The sequence below is a fragment of the Balaenoptera ricei genome, chromosome 15 (genome assembly GCF_028023285.1).
Source record: "Balaenoptera ricei isolate mBalRic1 chromosome 15, mBalRic1.hap2, whole genome shotgun sequence".
NCBI lineage: Eukaryota > Metazoa > Chordata > Mammalia > Artiodactyla > Balaenopteridae > Balaenoptera > Balaenoptera ricei.
Window position 1 is genome coordinate 86,530,625 of NC_082653.1, and position 21,453 is coordinate 86,552,077.

The 21,453-nt window shown below is 52.4% G+C and overlaps 1 protein-coding gene across 1 annotated transcript in view; it reads right to left on the reverse strand.

Moving 5' to 3' along the window:
* Positions 1-21,453, reverse strand: part of SDK1 (sidekick cell adhesion molecule 1) — a 539,910-nt gene that overhangs the window by 119,730 nt on the left and 398,727 nt on the right. Inside the window, exons 20-21 of the mRNA XM_059896610.1 lie at positions 17,140-17,331; positions 14,206-14,327 (exon numbers count right to left, since the gene is read on the reverse strand). Of these exons, the coding sequence (XP_059752593.1) occupies positions 14,206-14,327; positions 17,140-17,331 (314 nt within the window). The remainder of the gene's footprint in view (positions 1-14,205; positions 14,328-17,139; positions 17,332-21,453) is intronic.

The window sequence follows — 21,453 nt, forward strand, 5'->3', positions numbered from 1 at the left end:
ATCAGAGAAGTGACAGCCCTCTTATGCATCCGTGACAGACTGTTCAGAAAAAATGTCACTCTTTTTCTTCCTATTATGAAAAAGAAATTCAACCACAGTCAAGGCTTATTACAATTGAAATGCTGACAGACACTTACTAAAAGGGCCACAAACAGCCCTAATATCCACCCATAATGAGGGAAGGAGGAGAGATAATTAGCAATCAGAAATCCCCAACTCCAGACCTCGAAGTGATGAGATAAAAAGCACCTGGCCTGCGACCCTGCCAGAGACGGAGCACACCGTCAGAGGTAGAAGATACATAAACAAAGGATGGAAAAGTCTCTACTGGGAAAGGGGACCAGGGACGGCTGGCTGCGGGATGGTTTCGGTTCCGTGTGACTAAGCTCTCCCGCCAGCAGCTGGACGCCCAGCTGGCTTCTGGCTGCACGAGCTGCTCCTCCCGAGCTGCCCCCACACTGCCCCCACCGGGGACGCGGCCCACCTTGGTCCTGACCGGAGACCCGCATGGAACCCCAGCACCTCCTGTCCTGAGCACCAGCGGGTCGCTGACCTTGGCGGGCCCAGCCTGGGGCTTGGTGTCCTGAGCACCAGCAGGTCGCTGACCTTGGCGGGCCCAGCCTGGGGCTGGGGTCCTGAGCACCAGCAGGTCGCTGACCTTGGTGGGCCCAGCCTGGGGCTTGGTGTCCTGAGCACCAGCAGGTCGCTGACCTTGGCGGGCCCAGCCTGGGGCTGGTGTCCTGAGCACCAGCAGGTCGCTGACCTTGGCGGGCCCAGCCTGGGGCGGGCCTGGCGGTCGGCTTGACTCTGCAGTATTTCCCGGGGCTGGACCCTGCGCTGTCTCCACAGGCCTGTCCCAGGAACACTCCCAGTGCAAGGACAGTCCTTCCTCGGAGCCACAGCTACTCAAGCAGCTCTCTTTGAGTCCAGACATTTGCCTTGACTTCAATATTTTTATTACGTGCTGTGTTTATTAAGTGCTTAATAAGTGTGAGTCCGGCGCTGAGGCTCCCAAGGCGTTGTTCCTCTCCCAATGTCCTCCCGAGGGAGCGAGGCCAGGAGAGGCCGCAGGACTCGTTCTGTGTGCCAGGTCCCCGCCCCTGTGCCCTTGGCAGCCTCGTGCTGAGGACGGCTCCTCCCTGGTGTGCCCGGTTTCCGCTCTGGCACCGTCTTCGCTGGTCAGCCTGTCCCTCCCCCGCCTTCCTGGGGCCACGCACTTCCCGCAGGTCCCAGCGGGTCCCATCCTGCGAACAGCCGGGCCCAGCTGAGGACAGAACACTGGACGATCCCGGGCAGAGCCGGGCATCTGAGTACCTTATTCGGGGGAACCTCCGATCTTCCTAAGCCTCGATGTTTCCCAACTCGCTATTTAACATTTTCGTGGACTGTTAAAGAGAAAAAAACCCCTGGGAACGCACACACAGCCAAGCGGACCGCTGAGAGCAACATTTCAGAGAGCTGCTCCCCCGACGTGGGCACCTCCCGCCCTCGTTCTAAAGGAGGGTCGTGAACGGAGCTTCCCCGGAGGCCCGCGGCTGTCGGCTTCTCCCTCACTTGCCGTGAGGTGCCGGTGCCCTGTTTCTTCCGTGAGGCCCTCTTCCCTCCGCGCGGGAGACGGGGGCACCCAGAGGTCAGCTCAGGGCTGGAACCCCCCGGCCCTCGGCACGTGGGGAGCAGGTGCAGGCGTGGATGGAGCAGATGAGGCCTCGGAGGGGCAGGAAGGGCTCCCAGCCCGGAACCCCCAGCAGGCTGGGCCTCAACCGTGACAAAAGGAAGTGGACACACACCTGCCAGGACCATGTTTTCCCGAGAACTCAGCGCCAGGAGAGATTTACCGGGAGAGGCCTGGACCAGGGGCTGATGGGGAAACACGGGGCCCCATACACCCCGAAAGCTTTCTCTCGGGGGAGCACGTCAGCAAAAAGAAAAGGAAGCAAGGCCCGGCCTTCCACTCTTCAGCCCCTGATCCGGTCCCTTGGGGGGACGTGTACTTGGGAGACAGAGCGTCACTCCACCCCGCACCCCACGTTCTCCGCGGAAGGTGTGTCTCCAAACGCCACCGCCGCAGACACTGCTGGGCCACCTCGGGCATCTGTGAGCGCCTCGCCCGCGGCTCCTGGGCACTGGCCGGCCACCTCCGCGGCTCTGTAGTTACCTAGAGACCAGCACTCAGCAGCCCGCGCTGCGTGTTATTAGCCCATAACACTCCCTGAAACAGTGCCTGTTAAGAAAATGGCTGCTATTATGCACAAATAAGCACTAAATGGGCTTTTTCTTTTTTCGTTCCATTTTCGGATGGAACCAGTTTTATCTGCACCCAAGTGCTACCACCAGCATCTTCATTACAGAAAACCTTGCTCAGAGCAGCCTTTGGAGAAGCCCGGGTGCTATCTTGGCTATTAGACACAGCCAACAGCTGCGAACGGCGGGGCTCCCAGATGCACCGGGCCGGCAAGCAGGAGCGAAGGAAAACACGGCACATGTGTGATCTCCCCCTTTACGGCACGCCATGAAAGTGTGGGAGGAGAGGTTTTGCTCACTCTACAGTCAAAGGTCACTAATTAAGCAAAGCATTACGGAACCAGAAATACCCGTAAAAGCCACTATTTAAAATTTTAACCCCCGTCTGAGCATCAGCTTATCACAGGGCCTTTCAAGGGGCCCCTCCAGTGATGAGGGTCTTTGATTCCATAATCCACTGACGACAACTGCAGGAACACAGCCTCCTCAGCGCACTTCAACAAACGGTCAGGATTCAAAGGAAACTTTTCTGCAAAGACGTGGCTCAGAGGGGAGGAAAGCAAACGCCGTCCCGCCACAGAACGTTTCGGCAGGAGCCCAATCCTCGCTCGCGGGGGCCGCTCAGCTGTCCCCTGCCCTGGCTAACTGTCGAGGTCCCTGGGGATGGGGCTCAGATGTCACCCCCTTCGTGGGCCTCTACGGCCACCTGAAGGACTCCGTCCCCCCTTCCTCAGCGTCCGCCAGCACCCCGAGCAAACCTCTATAATCACCTCCCCACTTTCTACGTGATTAATCGCTAAGCGGCCGACTTCCTGCCGGCCTGGGTGCCCCCGAGCCACTCCCCCGAGGATCCCAGCCCGCGGCCAGGCACGGGGCAGGAGGCCACAACCACTTCTTGGGCGAGACGCTGGGTGAGCGACCGCACTGCAGCACAGAGTGCCTGCCTGGGCGTGGCTTGCATCCATGTGAAGGGAATTAGGTGTGGAATATTCCAGAAGACGTCACCTATGCCACTCACGGTCTCTAGGGCCCCATCGTGTTGAGTCTAGGAAGGTTGGAGCCTGTCTGGACCAGCAATGTGCCATGACACCCTCAGAGAAGTAGCGGTGGTGCACTGAGGCTTCCTGGGGGACGACATGACATGAACATGGCCTCCCACTGCCCTGAGGGGCTGACGCGCTTCTCAGAGGAGATTTTACTTGTAAAGTACCTCGTGCCTACAGAACGCAGAGCCATGCACATCTTAGATACATACATATAACCAAATGTTCTAGTGCTCCGGCAGCCTGCAGGACAGGTGCCATCATTCCTGTTCTACAGCTGAAGGACCTGAATGGGAGGGGCAGAGCTGGGGTTCAAGGTCGGGTCTTTCTGGCCCCAAAGCCTGTGCTGTCTCTGTGTCACTGACAGTGTCGTTCTTCGTACCACATGTCCTCAGGGACCTTGTCCGTGGCCCCTCCTGGGGGTGAGTCAGAGGGCGATGCATGGAACGTGAATGAAGGCCAGGAGGGTGGCACAAGGAAAGATCTCTCTTAGAGGCCACAGGTCTGTTCTCTACCTGGACAGGGCCACGTGTGTTTTAGGAGATGATGGGGGCGGGTCGGAGTATGTTCTGCCTTGAGTCTGCAGATAACTGAACACTGGCCTAGCAATGAAGTGCCTTTCAAGGCCTTTAAAGAGATGCCCATTCATTGATTTTTGAATGGACACCCTGCTGTAATACGCCTTCGAGGTTAGTAGGAACTGTTCACAAATAAAAGCAGGATTCGTTTGCCCCAGAATGGATATTCATGCTAACCTTTGCCACATCATCGTGATATTTCCTTGGGATAACTTAGTATATGATTGAAAACCAGTTCCAGCGAGTTTGACCGAGAGAATGGATTAGTACAACATAAACCAGGTAGCAGTCTGTCGGTGGAGTCAGGGCAGAGGATGGAGGAAAGGGGCACCTCGTCCACGTGGCAGGAGGAGTCGTTACAGGGGCCGCGTGCGTGTCAGCTCTGGCACGGGATCGGCTCGGGCCCCTACCCGCCGAGTGACGAAATGCTCGACACATCCTCTAGTCTCCTCTTGGCCAGGAAACGTCTGTAACCCTCACCCCTGGGGTTTGGAACTAAGCTGCTTTTTATAGATGAACATTTACTCTCCAGGAATATTGAAACACAAATGGTTCAAATAACGAGTTTCAGGAGAAAAAATTACCTTTTTGGTTTTGAAGTTCCAACTGTCTGCACCACTACCAGAATTTTTAGACTTGCTGAGTTAACGTTAAGATATTTTAGAAAGACTATTTTAAAGGGACTTCCAGTTCTGGAGATATGGCAGACTAGCTAACCCGAAAAGCCTCAGACCCCAAAGCCAGAGCAGAGCTGGACAGAGTGTAACAGACGCATAACAGATGCATGGCTGGGCGCATGGGGAAGCAAGGTCCACGCCTGGAGGCCAACAGAGTGGGAAGTGAAGCCGCAGCCAAACTCGTCATGAAATCTAAGCAAGCACTGACTATAAGAAAAGATAGTAATTGTCATTGTAGCCTTTGAGGATATAGGAAACAAGGCAGAAGTGAATACTGGACACAATAACAAGCATGACTTGGAATTAAGGAATTTTAGAATCCTGTACCACTGGGAGGAAGATAGAGATAATGATTAACTTTAGATTTTGATAACTTAAGTTTGCAATTTAAAAGTTTTAGGGCAGCCTTCATCCTTCCTTCCAGAAGCTCAAGGCAAAGGAGCTTAGTCAGGACCTGTGCAAAGGTGTCTACTCAGCTCAAAGGACTGGCCACATATGGGGGATTCAGCAAGTAAGTAAACAGAATGAGGATACTGGGAGCAAAGTAGGGCTAGTATAAATGTGGAAAGGGGGTAGCCTGAGTAAATGGATGGTACTGAATTGTATTTGGAGGTGCTGGTGTCAACTAATGCTTCTCAGTGTATGCAGACAGATATACAGACAGACCTGGATGCAGACCCGCATGCACGCGAGCACGTGTGTCTCCTAGCTCTGTGCACTGAGAGGGCCTGGGAGCAATGACACCCTAGGAGCAAGGAGCACATCTAGTGCCCAGATCTTGGTTTCTAAATACCACTCTCCACTGAAAGGATCCAAGTTTCCTTGGAGAATGGCTGGGAAGGAAGGTAAAAGAATAAGATAATCCAACAACATCTTGTGCCAGAAAGTAAGGAGGTACTCCCAGTAACTGGAACATGTGAAGAGAACACAGATGCTGGCTGGAGGGCCTCCCACTGGTCAAATGTAAGAAAGTTTGATCATCAACATAAATAATGACAGCAATGGATTACAATCTGTTACTTAAAATAGGAATCCATGAGTCCACACTGATATAAACAAATACATGAATAAATAAGTGAGAAGAGAAAGCTCTTTTGTTTTTTAACAATAAAAGTCCAATCAATAAATGTAGAAGAAATGATTGAATTAGAAAGGTCACAAGTGGGTGCCTCATTATACTACTTAATTCTGGCAAAACATAATCGGTGAATGACAAACTAGGGATGTGAGTGGAAAGGAGAATGAGATTTTCACATAATCTTGAAGTATCTCCCCACAAAATACTTATTCATCGTGAAAGGGAGAAAAGTAACTTTACAGTGGACAAAACCTGGTGGACTCCATTTTAATCGAGTGAGCAAAATTAACTCCACCGAAGATGGGGCATTTCTATATCATGTTAAACCCAACAAGACACAGTGTGAAGAACTCAGCATCACTTCTGTGACATTCTGACCAAAAACGCATAATCTGGGTCTAATCATGAAGAAATATACACATCCAAATTGAGGGATATCCTAGGAGATGAATGGCCTGTGATCTCTGAAACTGTCAAGGTCATGAAATGACCGGAATGGCCGAGGAACTAATCCAGGTGAGGGGGATGGAGAGACAAGACAGCCAGGTGCAATGTGTGGTCCTGGACTGGATCCTTTTGCTACCGAGGACATTTGGAGACAACTGACAAAACTTGGATAGGGTGTCTGGGTGAAGGGTCATTCTTTGTAGTATTCTTGCAGCTTTTCTGTGGTTTTGAAATACTTTCAAGGTAAAAGGTAAAAATGAACTTCAGGGCAATCTCAAACTTTTAAGAAATGGCTACAGGCTGGCGGTGAGCTTAGCTGTGAGCACGGCAGCCCAGGAGCTGCACCCCCGGGGGAGTCTCTGCCATCGCCCGCGGGCCCCGTGCCAGGGACCTGCAGTGTCCTGGCCGCTCTGAGACACCAGATGCAGGCCTGGGGAAGGGGCACGGCCACCTCTGGGGAAAGGCACGGAGCCTGCCCAGATCGTCCTCCCCGGGGAACGGAGCCTCGGAACCTCTGGAAAGAGACGTGGGCAGAGGCCGGATCACTGACACGTTCTACTCCAGGCCCCATGCACGGGGCCCCCGAGGCAGGACCAGAGCAGCAGACATGGTACCTTTTCAACCCTCTGTGTCACCTGGGAAGTTACATACAAACAGGACGGACCCCACGCCCGGAAATGCCGACGAATTGATTTGAGGTTGGGTCCGAGCGCTGGTGTGTCCCGGAATCTGCACTGACCCGCGGCTGGGATGAAGAATGCCGGCTACCTTAGGAAGGTGGTCACGAGGCTCCTGTCTGTGCCAGCAAGGCCAGGGCGTCAGCACCCCTCTCTCTCAGCTCCCCTCAGAGCAATCACAGCTTTATTTACGAAAACTGGTGAGAAAGTGAACTCTTGGTCTTAAAAGCCAAACCAACAACCAGAAAAGCCAAGTTCACTTATGAACATGAATACAAAAATCTTAAACCCAAACCAAACCAAACGAAATAAACATCAAATTGTGTTTATCTCAGGAACATGGGGATGGGCGAACGTTAGAATATCAACATAAATCATCTCACCAACAGATGAAAGAAGAATAACCATGAACGACTCAGTAGATGCAAAAAACAGTTTGACAAAATTAAACTTCTTTATGATTTTTTTAATCCTAAAAAAACGCAAAAAAAACCCTCCTAGCAAACGAGGATTAGAAAAGCATCGTCTGAACCCAATACAAGCTAGCAGCAAAAACAAAGCCTCAAGAATCCCACACAAAACCTCCCGTAAGTGTTGTAAATGTCACACTTGATAATAAAATCTTAAAAGAATTTCTTTAAAGTTAGTAATAAAACAAAGGTTGTTCTAACGCTGCTCCAATTCAACATGATACAGGATGATCTAGCCCTCCCATTAAGAACAATAAATAAAAAGAAACAGAAAAGAGAAAGAAAGGTTTCAAAGCAAGAAATAAAACTGTCACTAGCAGCAGGTGATGTGACTTCTTTACAGAAAACTACAGAAGAATTAACAGACTAACAAGAGATTCTCCAGGCTTCTGTCCGGGAGGCGCTCACACCAGGCTGGGTGGTGACACCGCTGCAGCCTCAGGTGTGGACCAGGGGCCAGGCCGCTGAAGCCGCATCCCCTCCCGGGCTGAGCCGTGTGGTCCGGGGACGTCACTGAGTCCCTCAGGTCTTGCCTGCAGGAGTGGGTCCCAGCAGCCTCCTCACGGTCAGTAAGAGGATTAAATGAGTTAATGTTTGTAAAAGCACTTAGAACACAGGAGAGTTCATTAAATTAAAAAAAAAATTCAAAAATCAACTGTGACCTTATATGCTAGCAACAGAGTCAGAAAACGTAACAAAATGTACATACATTGATTAATCCTCCCGACCATCTTGCCACAGCACTACTGACCCTGTTTTACAGACGAGGACGCTGGGGCTTGCGCAGAAGTTAAATATGTCCAGGACCACAGAGCTAGGAAAGGGGGGCAAGAAGAAGGGGGGCCAGGGCCGCTGGTGCACAGTCCATACTTTTCCAATCACAGTTTTTGAGGCACGCTGATGGCCCCTCAGTTTGCCTGCCTTTTTGGGAGCAGAGTGAAGGTAGGAATAGATAGCCCAGTGCTTTTGCCAGGAAGAAAAGAGCTGACAAAAGTGGATTTAAACAAATGCAAAGACGTATCATGTTCTTGGATAGAAAGACTAGACATCATAAGACAACAGCAAGGAGAGTAAAGCAGTGTGCGTGCATGCGTGCGTGTGTGTGTGTGTGTGTGTGTGTCTGTGTGTGTGTGTGCATGCGTGTGTGTTGGTGGGGATTGGGAAGACCTTACCAGACATTAAAACAAATTTTAAAGCCTCTATAATTAAACAGTGTAGAGTTAGTGCATGAACAGCCAGACTAATAGAACAAAATAAACAGTTCAGAAACAGACCCAAGTGCATATGGGAATTTAATACTACAAATCAGGAGGAGGAAAAAACGGACTTTTTAATAGATGTTTTGGGGACAACTGCATAGCTATTTGCAAAGTTATAAAAAATGGACTCATACCTCACTCCATATAAAAGAACAAATTCCAAATGGATGGAGACCTAAATGCAAACATGAAACTACAGAACTGGTAGTAAAAAAATTGGGTGAATTCCTTTTTAACCTGAGAAGGAGGAAAACCTTTCCATCTAAGACTTGAAGTGCAAAACCTTGCAAGAAAAGATTGATAAATTAGACTTCAATATTTTTTGGCATGGCAACAAATTATATATATTGTTGATGGAAATGCAAGATGTACAACCTATAGCAGAGGGATTTGGTAATGTCTAGGAAATTTACGTATACATTCATTGCTTGATCTCGAAATGCCGTTCCTAGGAATCTATTCCAAAGATTCAGTGGCAAAAGTACAAAATGAGTATGCAAAAGGCTGAAAACACCTTTAGGTAGAATAATGCCCCTTCAGGTATCCTCCCAACCACCTCCCCCAGGTGTCCACACCCTAATCCCTGGGACCTGTGGGTACCTTACTCCACACAGAAGGGATTTTGCAGACCTGACTAAGGTTAAGAGCCTTGAAATAGGGAGATTATCCTGGATTATATGGGTGGGTCCTGAAAAGTGTGAGAGAGTGGGGCGGGAGAGTGGGTCAGAGGGATGAGACAGAAGGAGACAGTTGAAGCCTGGGAAGGACCTACCCGCCACAGCTGGCTCTGAAGGTGGAGGGAGGGACGTGGTGGCCGTAGAAGCTGGGGATGGTGACAGCCAGCTTGGTCCTAGGACCACCGGCAACAGCCTGACTGAGCAGGAGACGGTGGTCTTCCAGAGCCTCCGGACAGGAACGCAACCTGCCCACACCCGGACTTCAGCCCGTGGAGCCCAAAGCTGTGAGATACCACACTTGTGTTGTTCCAGCCACTGGGTTTTGGCTGCTTGTTGTGGCAGCAGCAGGAGAGGAACGCACACCCCAGGTGTCCAGAGGACCAGATGAACACACAAGCTTGCACGTCCACACAAGGGAAGACCACACGCCAGGCATGTGATGTTCACATGTCCTCAACTGAAGAAAGCAAAGCACCTTCCGCATACGGAAGGGGGACACAGGTACGTGTATTGCTAATGCTGCAAAAGACAAAAGAGGACCAGCCAGAAACCTACTGTGGGGCTTCTGGGGAGAGAGGCAACAGAGTAAAGGGAGAAAGATGAACACAAGCTTCCCTGAATATAACTAGTAGTTTTGACTTTGAGATCATGCAAATGAGTTACGTGCCCAAAAATAAATTAAATTTTAAATGTTTGAACAGTTTTTTAAGAAGTAAAAATGATATTTAAAGAAAGCAATCTCTAAAAATTGAAGCAAAAGAACAAAACAAAGACACTGAAATGGATGAAGCTAATCTGTATTAGGTTGGTGATAGAAACACACAGAGAAGAATTTAGACTCAGTATTTTGACTGTACATCCACAGTGTAATACGGTCTAAGGACAAATAAGTTGCATTCAGCAGGCTCGTTAGCAGTATCATGGACATTGCAATTTTGAAACTCTTTATAGAATAATAGGATAAAGAAAATAAGTAATTTTGTTAATATTTCTAGAAAGCACACTTTTACTATAAAAGTTACTGAAAATGTAGTAATCTTAAATTTGAATTGGAAATATCAGTACAAACTCACGATGTTTCCAAAAATACGCATTTCCTCCCTCTATCCGCTGGAAAAGTCTAGAAACAATGACCAGTCGGCAGCAACGAGCACCCTCCCCCCTCCCCTTAGTGCCCATATTATGGCCTTTAAATACGATCAGACACTAAACGAAACCAGGTAGCAGCGGGTCAATTTGAGCTTGAGCTTGGCGCTCGAAGGCACAAGATGCTCCCGGGAAATCCCCCACTGCATCAGGAAGCAAGGAAATCATCCAAGATTAGTTATCGTGAAGTCAAAACACCTAGAACATGAAGGGTTGTCCACTGGCCAAGACGGGTCAGTGTTAGGTTCAGAAAGGATGACTGTAGGTGACTGAAACAGACTGAATACACAAAAAACCTGTCCTGTCCTACTGACACTCAGGAAAAGAGAGAGCAGGGCAGAAAAGGAAGAAAGAAAAACCTGTTAACGTTGGGCGTGACTGGGAAGCGGTTCCTCACTCTGCAATGCCCTGCCGTCCTGTGTTCAGGGCAACGACCTGACCTGAGGGAGGAGAGAAGTGCTGCTTCTCAGAGTTCCAGCTACTCAGTGCGGAAAGACTGATAGAAAGTTGCCATTTTGAGTATCTGAAGATAATACTGAATTCAGGCAAAGGTCACCGATGGGTGAGACCACTGGATACAAAGCTGACGGGAGGACAAGGCAGGGACCAGACTGCACCGATCGTGCGGTGTCCCTACGTCCCCTAGGGTGGGACCCCGAGACCCCACGTGTCCTGATGGGCCACTGTATGAAGCCCCCAGCCCCGCCCAGGAATTACTCTCCACCACAGTGACCACGACAAGGTGGGAACGATCCAATGGAGGTTTTAGAATGAACTTCCTGTTTACAGGAAACATGGGGGCAGGGGGACATGTGAAGTGACGCTACAAGGATGCAGATGGGACTTCTCCGATGGAGGGCATTCCACGGGACAGGGGACTGGGGTTTGTAACAAGGTGGTGGCAGGGGAACAGAAGGGGCTCTGGGTGAGAAGGGCATCATCTCTAGCGGCAGAAGGCAGCTGAGTGGTGGGCGGGGATAGGGCGGGCTTGAGGGGGGCTAGGGAGGATTGCACAGAGCACAAGGGAGCTTCTGGGGGCGATGGGCTCGCTCACTATCTAGACTGTGGCGAGGGCCTTACAGACATGCACATCTGGGTCCAAACTTAACAAACTGTATACTCTAGAAATGTCAAGTTTATTATATGCCAACTATACCTTGAAAAAGCTGTTAAAATTTTTAAAAAAATGATTTAAGAGGCATGACATCCAAATGCATAATGTGAACTTTGTGTGGACCCTGTTCTCATCAAAGCCACAGTAAAAAGACGTTTTTGGAAAATCTGGGGAAATTTGAATGTGTGCTGATTATTAGATGATATTGAGGATTGTTTATTAATTTTGTCAGGTGTGATAATGGCATTCTCATTATGAGAAAAAGCATCCATAGTTTAACGTAAAGTTATCGAAGGAAGACAAGTGCACAAGATGAGAACACATGTGCAACCCAGATCCAGACCGAGAGACAACATTCCTAACATTCCAGAGCCTTCCTGCCGACTGCACTGTTTCCTACAAGACCCCAGAGGGGACCAGTGCCCTAACACCAAAGATCCTGTTTTCTCCTCTGGGACTCTGTACCTGTGGACTCCAATCACGAGTCTGGCTTCTCCTGCTCAACATTGTGCTGTGAAATTTGTGCTTATTCAGTGCTGAATACGTGGGAATAAAATGACGTGTGGTCTGAGATACGCAGTGGTCACCAGTGGAGAGAGGGAAGGGGGGGCATACGGGGCGGGGAAGTACGAGGCACAAACTAAGCCACAGGATGTGTTGTTCCACACGGGGAAGAGAGCCAATATTTTGTAATAACTATAAATGGAGGACAACCTTTAAAGACTGTGAATGACCATGCTGTACACCTGTAACTTATATGATATTGTACAGCAACTATACTTCAATTTAAAAAGAAAAGGTGCAAACTAATAGGCATGAGATAAATAAGATATAAGGATTTAATGTATAGCACGGTGAATATAACCAATATTTTATAATAACTTTAAATGGAGTATAATCTATAAAAATATTGAATCACTATGCTGTACAATTGAAAATAATGTAATAGTATGAATAAAGAATACTTCAGTAAAATTTTTTTTAATTGAAAAAAAAACCCCAAAACACTCCAGCGACAATAAAAAGTAGGACTAGATGGATCTAGATAAGAGAAGAGACGAACCTGGGTGATGGGTGTGTGGGAGCTCATTAGATCATGCTGCTTCCTTTTGGGTACGTTTAAAATGTTTTAGATTAAAAATATAAATAGATCAGTTGTGGAACAGAAGCACGAAGCAAACGTAGTGTGGAGAGAAGCGCTATGTGTTCCCCCATCACTTCCTCTCCTCGGACAGACAGACGGAAGGACCCTTCCCAGACCCCCTGCGGCTGCCTGGAGCCCGTGACTGTCCTGGCGAACAGAACCCCGGCAGAAGGAGTGTGGACGCTCCCAGGTCTGGCTCTGGAAGCACAAGACGCAGACCTCGAGGTGAGCCACGGAGGGGTGGGCGTCTCCACCCCTGTGGCCCCGCCTGGCCTGACTCCCACTCGGAAGCCTTCGGAGTCTGTGTCCTTGGCGTTCACCGTGCCCAGCTGTACTGCTGTCCAGTGACACCAAGGACAGACTCTCGGCTCCTGTGTCCCTCCGAGCACTCGCCCAGCTCCATCTGGCAGACTCTGAGACGCCAGGATTGGTTTCCAGGAGATACCACAATTTTTCTCCTTGATTTTCTTCGATGCGTTTTAAAGTTCGCTTTTATTCTTTTGGTTTTCGTTTCCAGGGGATTTATTTTTTCAGTTTGATGGGAGGTAGGGGCATACGGTGATTTTTTTCTACGTAAATAATTGTTCCAGCCCCATTGATTGATCAGTTCCAACTAGCTGGTTCCCATTGTCAGAATCCTGCAGAGTTTTCTGGAAACAGTTGCTTAATGAAAGTTTCGAAGATGTAGATGGAATTCGTGCCCTGATTTATGGCTAATTTCCGAGAGCGAATTGTCTTGAGATAGAGCACAAGCACAGTCACGAAAATCACGAGGGTTTTGCTACAGACAATAACTGTTTGGAAACGTTACCACCCCCGTCGTGCGGCTCTTCGTCTGTTTTCTCGGCTCTTAGAACAAGGCGCTTCTGGGTGGGTGGGATTCCCCGAGGCCCCTGTGACCCTCCCTCTGACGCACGAGCGCTGTGGGGCTTGCTATCTTGCTATGGTGCTTTGAGTCAGAGGCAAAGTTCTCCCTAAGGTCGACCCTCAGGATCCCCATGACCTGCCCCCGGCTCTTCCCTACACCCCCTCACTCCAGCCACCGGCACCCCTGCCGTCCTCACAGGTAAAGTGCATGTTCCTCTCCCAGCAACCTGAGGGTCCTTCTCCTGAGAGAGGACTTTCCTCCTTTACGGCACAGACTTTGTCTGTTTTTGTTTACCACTGTGCCCGTCATGCCTAGAATAGTGCCTGGAAATAAACACGCTCTACAAACATTGCTGAGTAAATGCATATTCATTCATTCATCTGAGAGAAAAGTTGTACCAAACAATCCTCTTAGTCTGTTCGGTTGCTAATGGTGATATAGAATTAAAAGAAGAATCTCAACCAATGACGCCATCAAATTGGGGGAACTTACTATATATTGAACCACAACTTGAATGTTCACCCCATGATCACCTCTTCCACCCTCCAGTAAGAGCCCAGCCTAACATCCCGTTTCCCCCCGTCTTTCCACACCCTAACCCCGGCATCCCAGCCGCCTCCAGTATCTGGTTCTCCTCTTCCAAACATCGCCACCTCCCAAACCACCCAGAGGCAGCTCCAGCTACGGATTCATCACTCTGCAAAGGCAGCAGTCAACCGTCTCTCAACTTCAGGCCCCAGTGTTACTCTGTGGCAACTGCAACTCTCGGCTTCAAGGAGACCGTACCTGTCCCTCCACGATCCACCTGGAGATGGATGTCTTCCCGTCGTAGCCGGGTCGGAACTGCAGGGTGGCTGAGCGAGGGCTGATGTTGGAAATGACCAGGTTGGACGGGGCACCAGGGAGCTCTGGGGATAAATGAGAGGGGAAAGGTGGAGATTTAAATTCTGTCACAGCTTAGGAGAGGTAGCAACATGTCAGCAAGTAAACAGTTCCAAAATGCCTTAATATCAGAACAGGGTTTGTTTTCACAACCACGAAGGTGAGAAGCACAGCTTTCCAGGAACGTGCTCACAGCATGACTGCCACTCCAAGGGGGTGGCCCGTGAGGCTCCAGGCCACGTGCCGTGTCACTGGAGACCTGTGAACGTGGCTCCCAGATGACAAACCATGAAGGTCGGGGCATGTCTCACCCATCGTCTCCCTGAACAGCAGGTGATCAGTAGAACTTGTTGAGTGAAGAAAGGATGGACGAAGGTAGTTCTTCCAGGATCCTCAAAGAACCCAAAGGACAGACTGTCCCTCCTCCCTCTGACAATGACCTTGATGCCTTCGAAAGAGGCGGGGGGAGCGTGCACCCCGTGCGTCTCCAGGCAGCTTGACGTGGGGAGGTGTGCAGGTTCTGAGCCGTAGGCTTCCTGGCTCTGGTTTCCAAGACAACTGGATTCAGGTGAGAGCGCGGAACTCTTCCCGCTCTGCCGGCGCTCAGTTGCTCTGGCAGCTAAACGAGGGGCGGGTGGGTTCTGCACGAGGCTCCCCCCTCTCAGGCTGCCTGCGGCTAAGCTTCCTTGCTGAACACAGGCCCTTGGGCAGGTTGCCCACACCCCCCAAGGAGCCTGTCCCACTCAGAAGTGAGATACTGTGAGTTCAAAATGAGAGCGCTTACGTTATCGGGCGATGCAAAAACTCTAGAGAAAGACAGCAGGATGAAATGAAGGCGAAAAAGATGCAACGCGAGCAGTAGAAAGGCTCTCAGGCCGCGCCGTATCTGAGGAACAGCTTCTGAACTCGCCCGTGTTTGGGGTATTTAAGACCAGGTCTCGCGCAGGGACAGTAAGACCTCTTTGGTGATCGATTCAGTATTTGCACAGGCAGCGTCGCTAGGCTCTCAAGGGTCCTTTCCACATCACGTCTAATGAATTTGAAGAGGAAAATATTTAAATCGAAGGACAAGTGACTCTTTTTTGCATATTTCTCAGCTCTCTGGATTCTTCAGCTGGTTCTTCAGTCACTGATGGACGTAAACTTTAAGCACGGCAAACGGGACACAGCCCCCAAAGCGATCGTCATCACGTGATTCTGCGCGGCCTGCCCCAGGATGGACCCCGGCTACAGGTGACCTGAACCGTCAGGGAAGCAACAGCAGCCCCGCGGGCTCCCCCGAGCCCGGGTATCAGGTTCACTCGGCACAGCCGGGCCCGTGTCCCCTCCAGCGCCTCTCTGCGTCCAGGGCGGAGCTGGTCACAGTCACGCTGGGGGCGGAGGTGAGGTCAGCTCGCCCACTTCCCAGCCCCGGCTGGACGGTGTCCAAACCGTCCAGGGAACGACCTGGTCACGCCCAGGGACGTGCCCCCAGCGCCACCCCGGTCGCTGTGCGTCAGCTGAGTCTAACAGATCAGATCATGGGCTGCCATCATCTCATCATGACTAGCTATTAAAGTACTAACAACATTTTAAATGTGTGCTTTGGGAGCTGGCTGTTCACGTAGAATAAATGAATCTCTCTGGAAGCCAAAGACTTCTTTCTTAGGAAAGGATACATGTATTTTGAAAACATCTTTAAAAAAACATCGGATTGCCTCCAGTGTGGTCCCCGACCAGCAGCGCGGGTGCCACCTGGGGCTTGTTCCGCTGCAAGCTCTCCAGCCTCACCCCAGACCCAGGGGTCGGCCACGCGGGAGCGGGCCCAGCACTGATCTGGGGGGAAGGCCTCATGATTCTGATGCTCGCGACAGCGTTAGAACCACTGCCTGAGAGGCAGGGCAGTGCTGACTGCTTATCGGTAGACAGAAAGCCTTGCTTCGGGACCCTGGGGGCTCAAGGCCCCCCTGACGGCCAGGAAGGTAGGAAGTGCCCCGTGGGGTCACAGTGCTCAGAGGACAGGAAAAACTCCTCCTTCTCTGCCACCCCACGGCTTCCCACGAAACACGGTCCCTGTGCGGAGAGGCGCTTATTCCTCTGGGGAGTTTTAAAAACTGTATACATTTTATTTGTTTTGTATTCTCTTCAGGTCCCGTGTGCCACGCTTCCAAGAAAATAATTAGGTTACAAAACCCTAACTGGGTGTGGAGGGCGCTTTGGGGGTAAATGCTGGCTTCAGGTTTTCGGGGCCTGATGAACAAAGCCGTTGTGCTTTTCTCAAAGACCAGAACGAGGCCAACTGACATTTTTAAAGAGCCAGAGACCTCTGGCTTTAATTACAGAACTGAACTGATGGCCCCATGACATCCTCTCACACCCACATGTATTCTGTGAATTCCCTGGAAAAACACTTTCATTTTAAACATAAACTTTGGAGAGAAAAAGTTGAGTGCAATTTCCAAAGCTGGATGAGGGTGAACGTTTAGGAGGACACTCCTGACTTCCAGAAAGCCCGAGAGCAGGGTCACCTCGGCCGAGCCGTGTGCGGATGCACTCTTCACCCTTCACGCCCTTTCCTCGCTCTCCTCCCCCTCTGTACCTTCTCTCCCCACCCACCTTCTCCTCACTGCTTCCCTCAAACCCACGTTTTCACTGTTGTGTTAAGTGAATACAGTTTTGTGCTTCCTGGTGGTCTTAACTGTAATGTTCCTTGACCCCCGACCATCCGAGCCAGGAGCTGACACCCCTCTTTTAAAGGCCCCCAGGGACTTCTGCACAAAAGATGCCCATCAACTCCAAGTGTGAGAAACGGCCCAGGGAAACGCGGCAGCGGGGACGCCAGGGCCCGAGCGCACTGACCTGGGGGCACCCCAGAAGAGATGGTGGACGAGGTGGCCGGGCCAGCGCCCACGGCGGTGAGGGCCGCCACGTCGATGGTGTAGGTGGTGAGAGAGGACAGCCCTTGGATCTTATACTCGTGCGTCGAGCTGTTGAGAGTGAGTTCCAGCCGTGAGTCGCTCTTCCCGTACACCTCCCAGGAGATCTGGTAGCCTGGAAGGCAAGCGAGGGCACAGGGTTAGTCCCGGGGTCCTGGGGACAGGGGCTGGGCCACCGCGTTATCTCGGAGGATCTGAGCAACGGCAGGGAGCTCAGCTGGGCCCACTGAGGTCCACAGCCCACGGAGACGAGACCCCGGGCTGGGCCCCTCCATCCGGCCGCTGGACCCACAGGGGCGGCAGGAGGACGGGGCTGGGATCTCGGCAAGCTCGGTCCCCGGCGCGTGGACGGAGGGGCCGAGGGAGGACTGGCAGCCTGCGGCGCTCGGTGCAACCTTCTCTCGTCAAATGATAGACGCGCTTCATCCGTATTTCCATTTTTAGAAGCTCATATTTTCATTACATGGCACCCTAAATCAGCAGCTTGCTCCTGGCTTGCAACTAATTTGTGGAAACGCTGCCACTTTTCCCTTTACAAAAGGATGGATAAAACACTTTTTGCCTTAAAGTTTCTCTCCCCCAGGGCACGAGTGTCGCTTCCAGCTCTGCCTTCCCCTTCGAGCCTGTTTTCCGAGCGACATCTGATCTCCTCTGTACTCAGATCGTCCGGCGGGGCCTCATGATCACAATTTATTCAGCCATGGCAGTTTGGGGCTCAGCGAAAAAAGACCCTGCCAGCCCCTGGGTCAGCCCCCTTGGAGGGGGCTTATGTGATTAGAGAACATTTAAGAGTGTCTCCTAAAGAGGGAGGTGGTGACGGAGGGCGCTCCCGGGGCCAAAGGCAGAGCGCTGAAAATGCTTGTTCTTCCGTCTTCCCGGCCGATAAACTGGGGAGACAAAAGCACTGGGGGGTGTCTTCTCGTTCCTCTCACTCTGATGAAAGCAATAAACAGAGTGAGAAACTCGCACTCGCGGGTAAACAAGGATTTAGAGGAGAGCGTCTCGGGACCTCAGTGTTTTGAAAACAATAAAATTTTAATGTCAGAAGCCGCTGCCCGTCTGCTGCCCCACAGCCTGGCGACCTCTGTGTGCTGGGGGGCTCCTGTGCTAGGGTGGGGCGGGCGGGGCACCCGGCAGTGGAGGAAGCGGGGGGCCCTGCCACACGTCGGAAGCCCCTAGCTGCGCTCCTGGCCCACGGGGACCGCTAAAGCCCACTAGGCCCGCGGCTCCGGCTGCCTCTCGGGGGGCCAGCCACGCACCATCTCCCGACTCCGGACCTTAGACCCTCCCTCCTCCCAGGGGCCGTCCTGACCTCTGGCTTCCCGCATTCTCGGTGGGCCGCCACCAACACCACGATGTCCTAAAATCAACCCGTTCTGTCTTTTTTGCCAATTCAGATTTTTGGAACTGATTGTACAATTAAAAAAAGAGAAACCTTCACGGCAGTGAGGATGAATAACTTCAAATCCATGGAGTATTTACGATGTTCCTGTGGTGCTCTGAGCACTTCACCTGCATTAATTCACTCAGCCTCGTGACAGCGCTCTGAGGCTGGAGCCGTCACGACCCCTGCCTCACAGAGGAGGAAGCCAGGGCCACCAGAGGCTCCTGAGCTGGCGAGAAACGGCCCAGGCTCCGCATCCCCCATGGGGCCTCCTTCCACACGACCCGCCCTCGGAAGTCTTGCCGTGCAGAGGTAAACCTGGAAGCCAGCCCTGGCCTTGGTGGGTTAGCCTGACAAACCTCTACGTGGAGTGGTGACACTCGGGGTCTTCCCTGAACGCGCAGGAGGAGAAGGCTGTCGTAATGTTGTTACACACGCTTGCTGTTACGTATGTGGTTCATGTTACAACCTTGTCTGTCGGACAATTTTATTTGTTTAAAAGCTGTTCTTCATCAAGATTTACTAAAATATAGCCTTTTGTTCTGCATGGCAACCTGGAGCCCAAGCACAGCAATTCCAGCACTTTTAGCGGAAGAGAACTACTAGGATCTCCTGGCATCAAGACTGACAGTCCGGTGTGCTGCCGCTGTGGATACAAACACCACCAAGCGGGCAACTGAAGACGCTCGTGCGCGCAGGAAAGGCTGTGACAAACACCAGCAGAGAGAGGGAGCCGGCCGGGAGGCCGCGCACAGAGGGGCCAAGCGGGGGCGTGCGGTGGGCAAGGCCCCGAGCGGGCGCTCCTGGCCGTGAGCGTCCCTCTGGCTCCGGTGCAGGAAGCGGGGGCCTCCAGCTGGCGCCCTACCTGCTCCAAACAGCTGCCCAGCTGAGACTAGCGACCGGAGGAGCTTCAGAACTAATTCTCTGTGGATCCGGCGTGAACTGTCTGCGAGAGGGCGGTGCATCCAATCCCAAGCCGTCTGCCCGCATCCCGGCCCTCAGAGACCAGAGCTCCCGCAGGGAGAGAGGAGGACGCTGGAATTCACAGGGAGCACCCGTGGGCAGCTCGCGCGGGCGCCCGGCGCCCCTGCCGCTCGCCTCTCCTTCCGGCGGCACAGGGAAGCTGCCGGCACCCAGTTTCCCGAGGGCCGTCTGCACCAGAGCGGCCCGCACGCGGGACCGACGTCATGGTGCCGGCTGGCGCTGATGGAGCGGCTTCAGAGGGACGGTCGCTGGCGCCCTGCGGACGTTTCCTGAAAGGGGCTTTTGGAGGCCAGGTGTGCCCACAAACACGGTTTTTCTTTTGCTGTACTTGGTAAAATTCTCTCCCTCCAGCCTGGAAAAGGCCTCTGGGGTGCTGCCGGCGTGCCCCACAGGAAACCAAGTCAACCTGCGGAGCGCCGCCCTGCGTGCCCGGGCACAGCGCCCAGGGCAGGGCGAGCCCCACGGAGGGCGGGGGTCCCTGGCAGGTGGCAGCAGGTGACTGCAGGGACACCGCCGCCGGGCTCCCGCCTCTGGGGAGGCCCTCTTCCCCCGCAGCCCATCTTACAGGGTGGGCGGCAAAGGCGACAGCACAGGCCAGACGTGGTGGGACAACGCGGCCCCGAGAGAGGAGAGCGGAGCGTCTGCCTGCAACTCTGACCCAGACCCTCGGAGCTGCCACCGCGGACTCGCTCCCAGCCCAGGGCCAGGGCGACCCGGCTCTGAAAAGCCCGAGCCGCGAAGGCCGAGTTCCACAATAAACAATAGCTGTTGCCTGTAACTACAGGTATTTGTTTAATGAAACACGAAATTGGGTTCATTAAGCTCTATTAGCTGGTGCGACGGGTGACCATCAGTCGGGAGTACTGGTGCCCGCCGCTCAGCCTGGGGATGTCGGCTCCACTCGGGCGATGACGCCCGTGGGTCTCCTTCAAGACTGGAAACTGGAGGGGAGACCTCGGTGCTCCCAAAGGGCAGGGTGGGGCTGAGGGTGCGTCTGCGAGGGGGCAAGGCCTGCCTGCCTGCCTGCCTGGGGGGTCTGTCCACCAAGGGGTCCTGGCCAGCTTTCTGAAACGCAGCACACTTAGGTGAATCCTAAAGGCTGAGCTGACGGAGGCGAATGGTCTGCCTCTCCCCACCTCAGCCCCCTCTGAAATCAGCAGTAGGTACGGCTCTAATTCACTCTGACTCAGCCACAGATGGTCCCCAAGGGGCCTGAGCTAGGAAGCCATTTTCTTCCAAGGGGCGCAGCCTCCCGCTACGCATTCGGTGCCTCTGGGTTTGCTTTCCCTCTCGCTAGTCTGTTTTTCCTCCCTTTGCGCACCTTAAGGTGACATCCTGCCGCCTGCAACCTCCCTCCTCCGCCCCTGCACCCACCTGGTTTAATGCCTTCCGTTCCTGGCCACAGGAGGGCTTCTTCATTACATACTCAGCACTGCAATCCTCTACCAAGAAGACCTCAGAACGTGCAGCAGATTGGGGTTTTGAGGTCCAGTTTCAATAGTGACTTTTCCCCATTCCTGGGCTTAACATTATTTAAAGGGGGTATTTCAAAACATCAGCTTCTTGAGGGCAGAACTAGATTCGTAAATTTACTTTATTTAACAGTGAGGGTTAGAGGCGGCATCAGTTCTCAGGTACCATCTGGACCCGAGGACTCCACGCTGTGAGGGGGTCTGGTCGAGTCCAGGTGAGTAGAGGGCACCCAGCAGGTAAGTAGTGGGCGGGGCTGACGCCGGGAGGTTTTCTGAGTAACGGGAGAGAAAGGGGGCGTTTAGTGTAGGAACATGGTCCCCCGGGGCGCTGCAGGGAGACAGTGGGGCCGGCCCTCCGCCTGTGTCTGTGGGACTCCGCAACCCTCCAGCTTGAGCG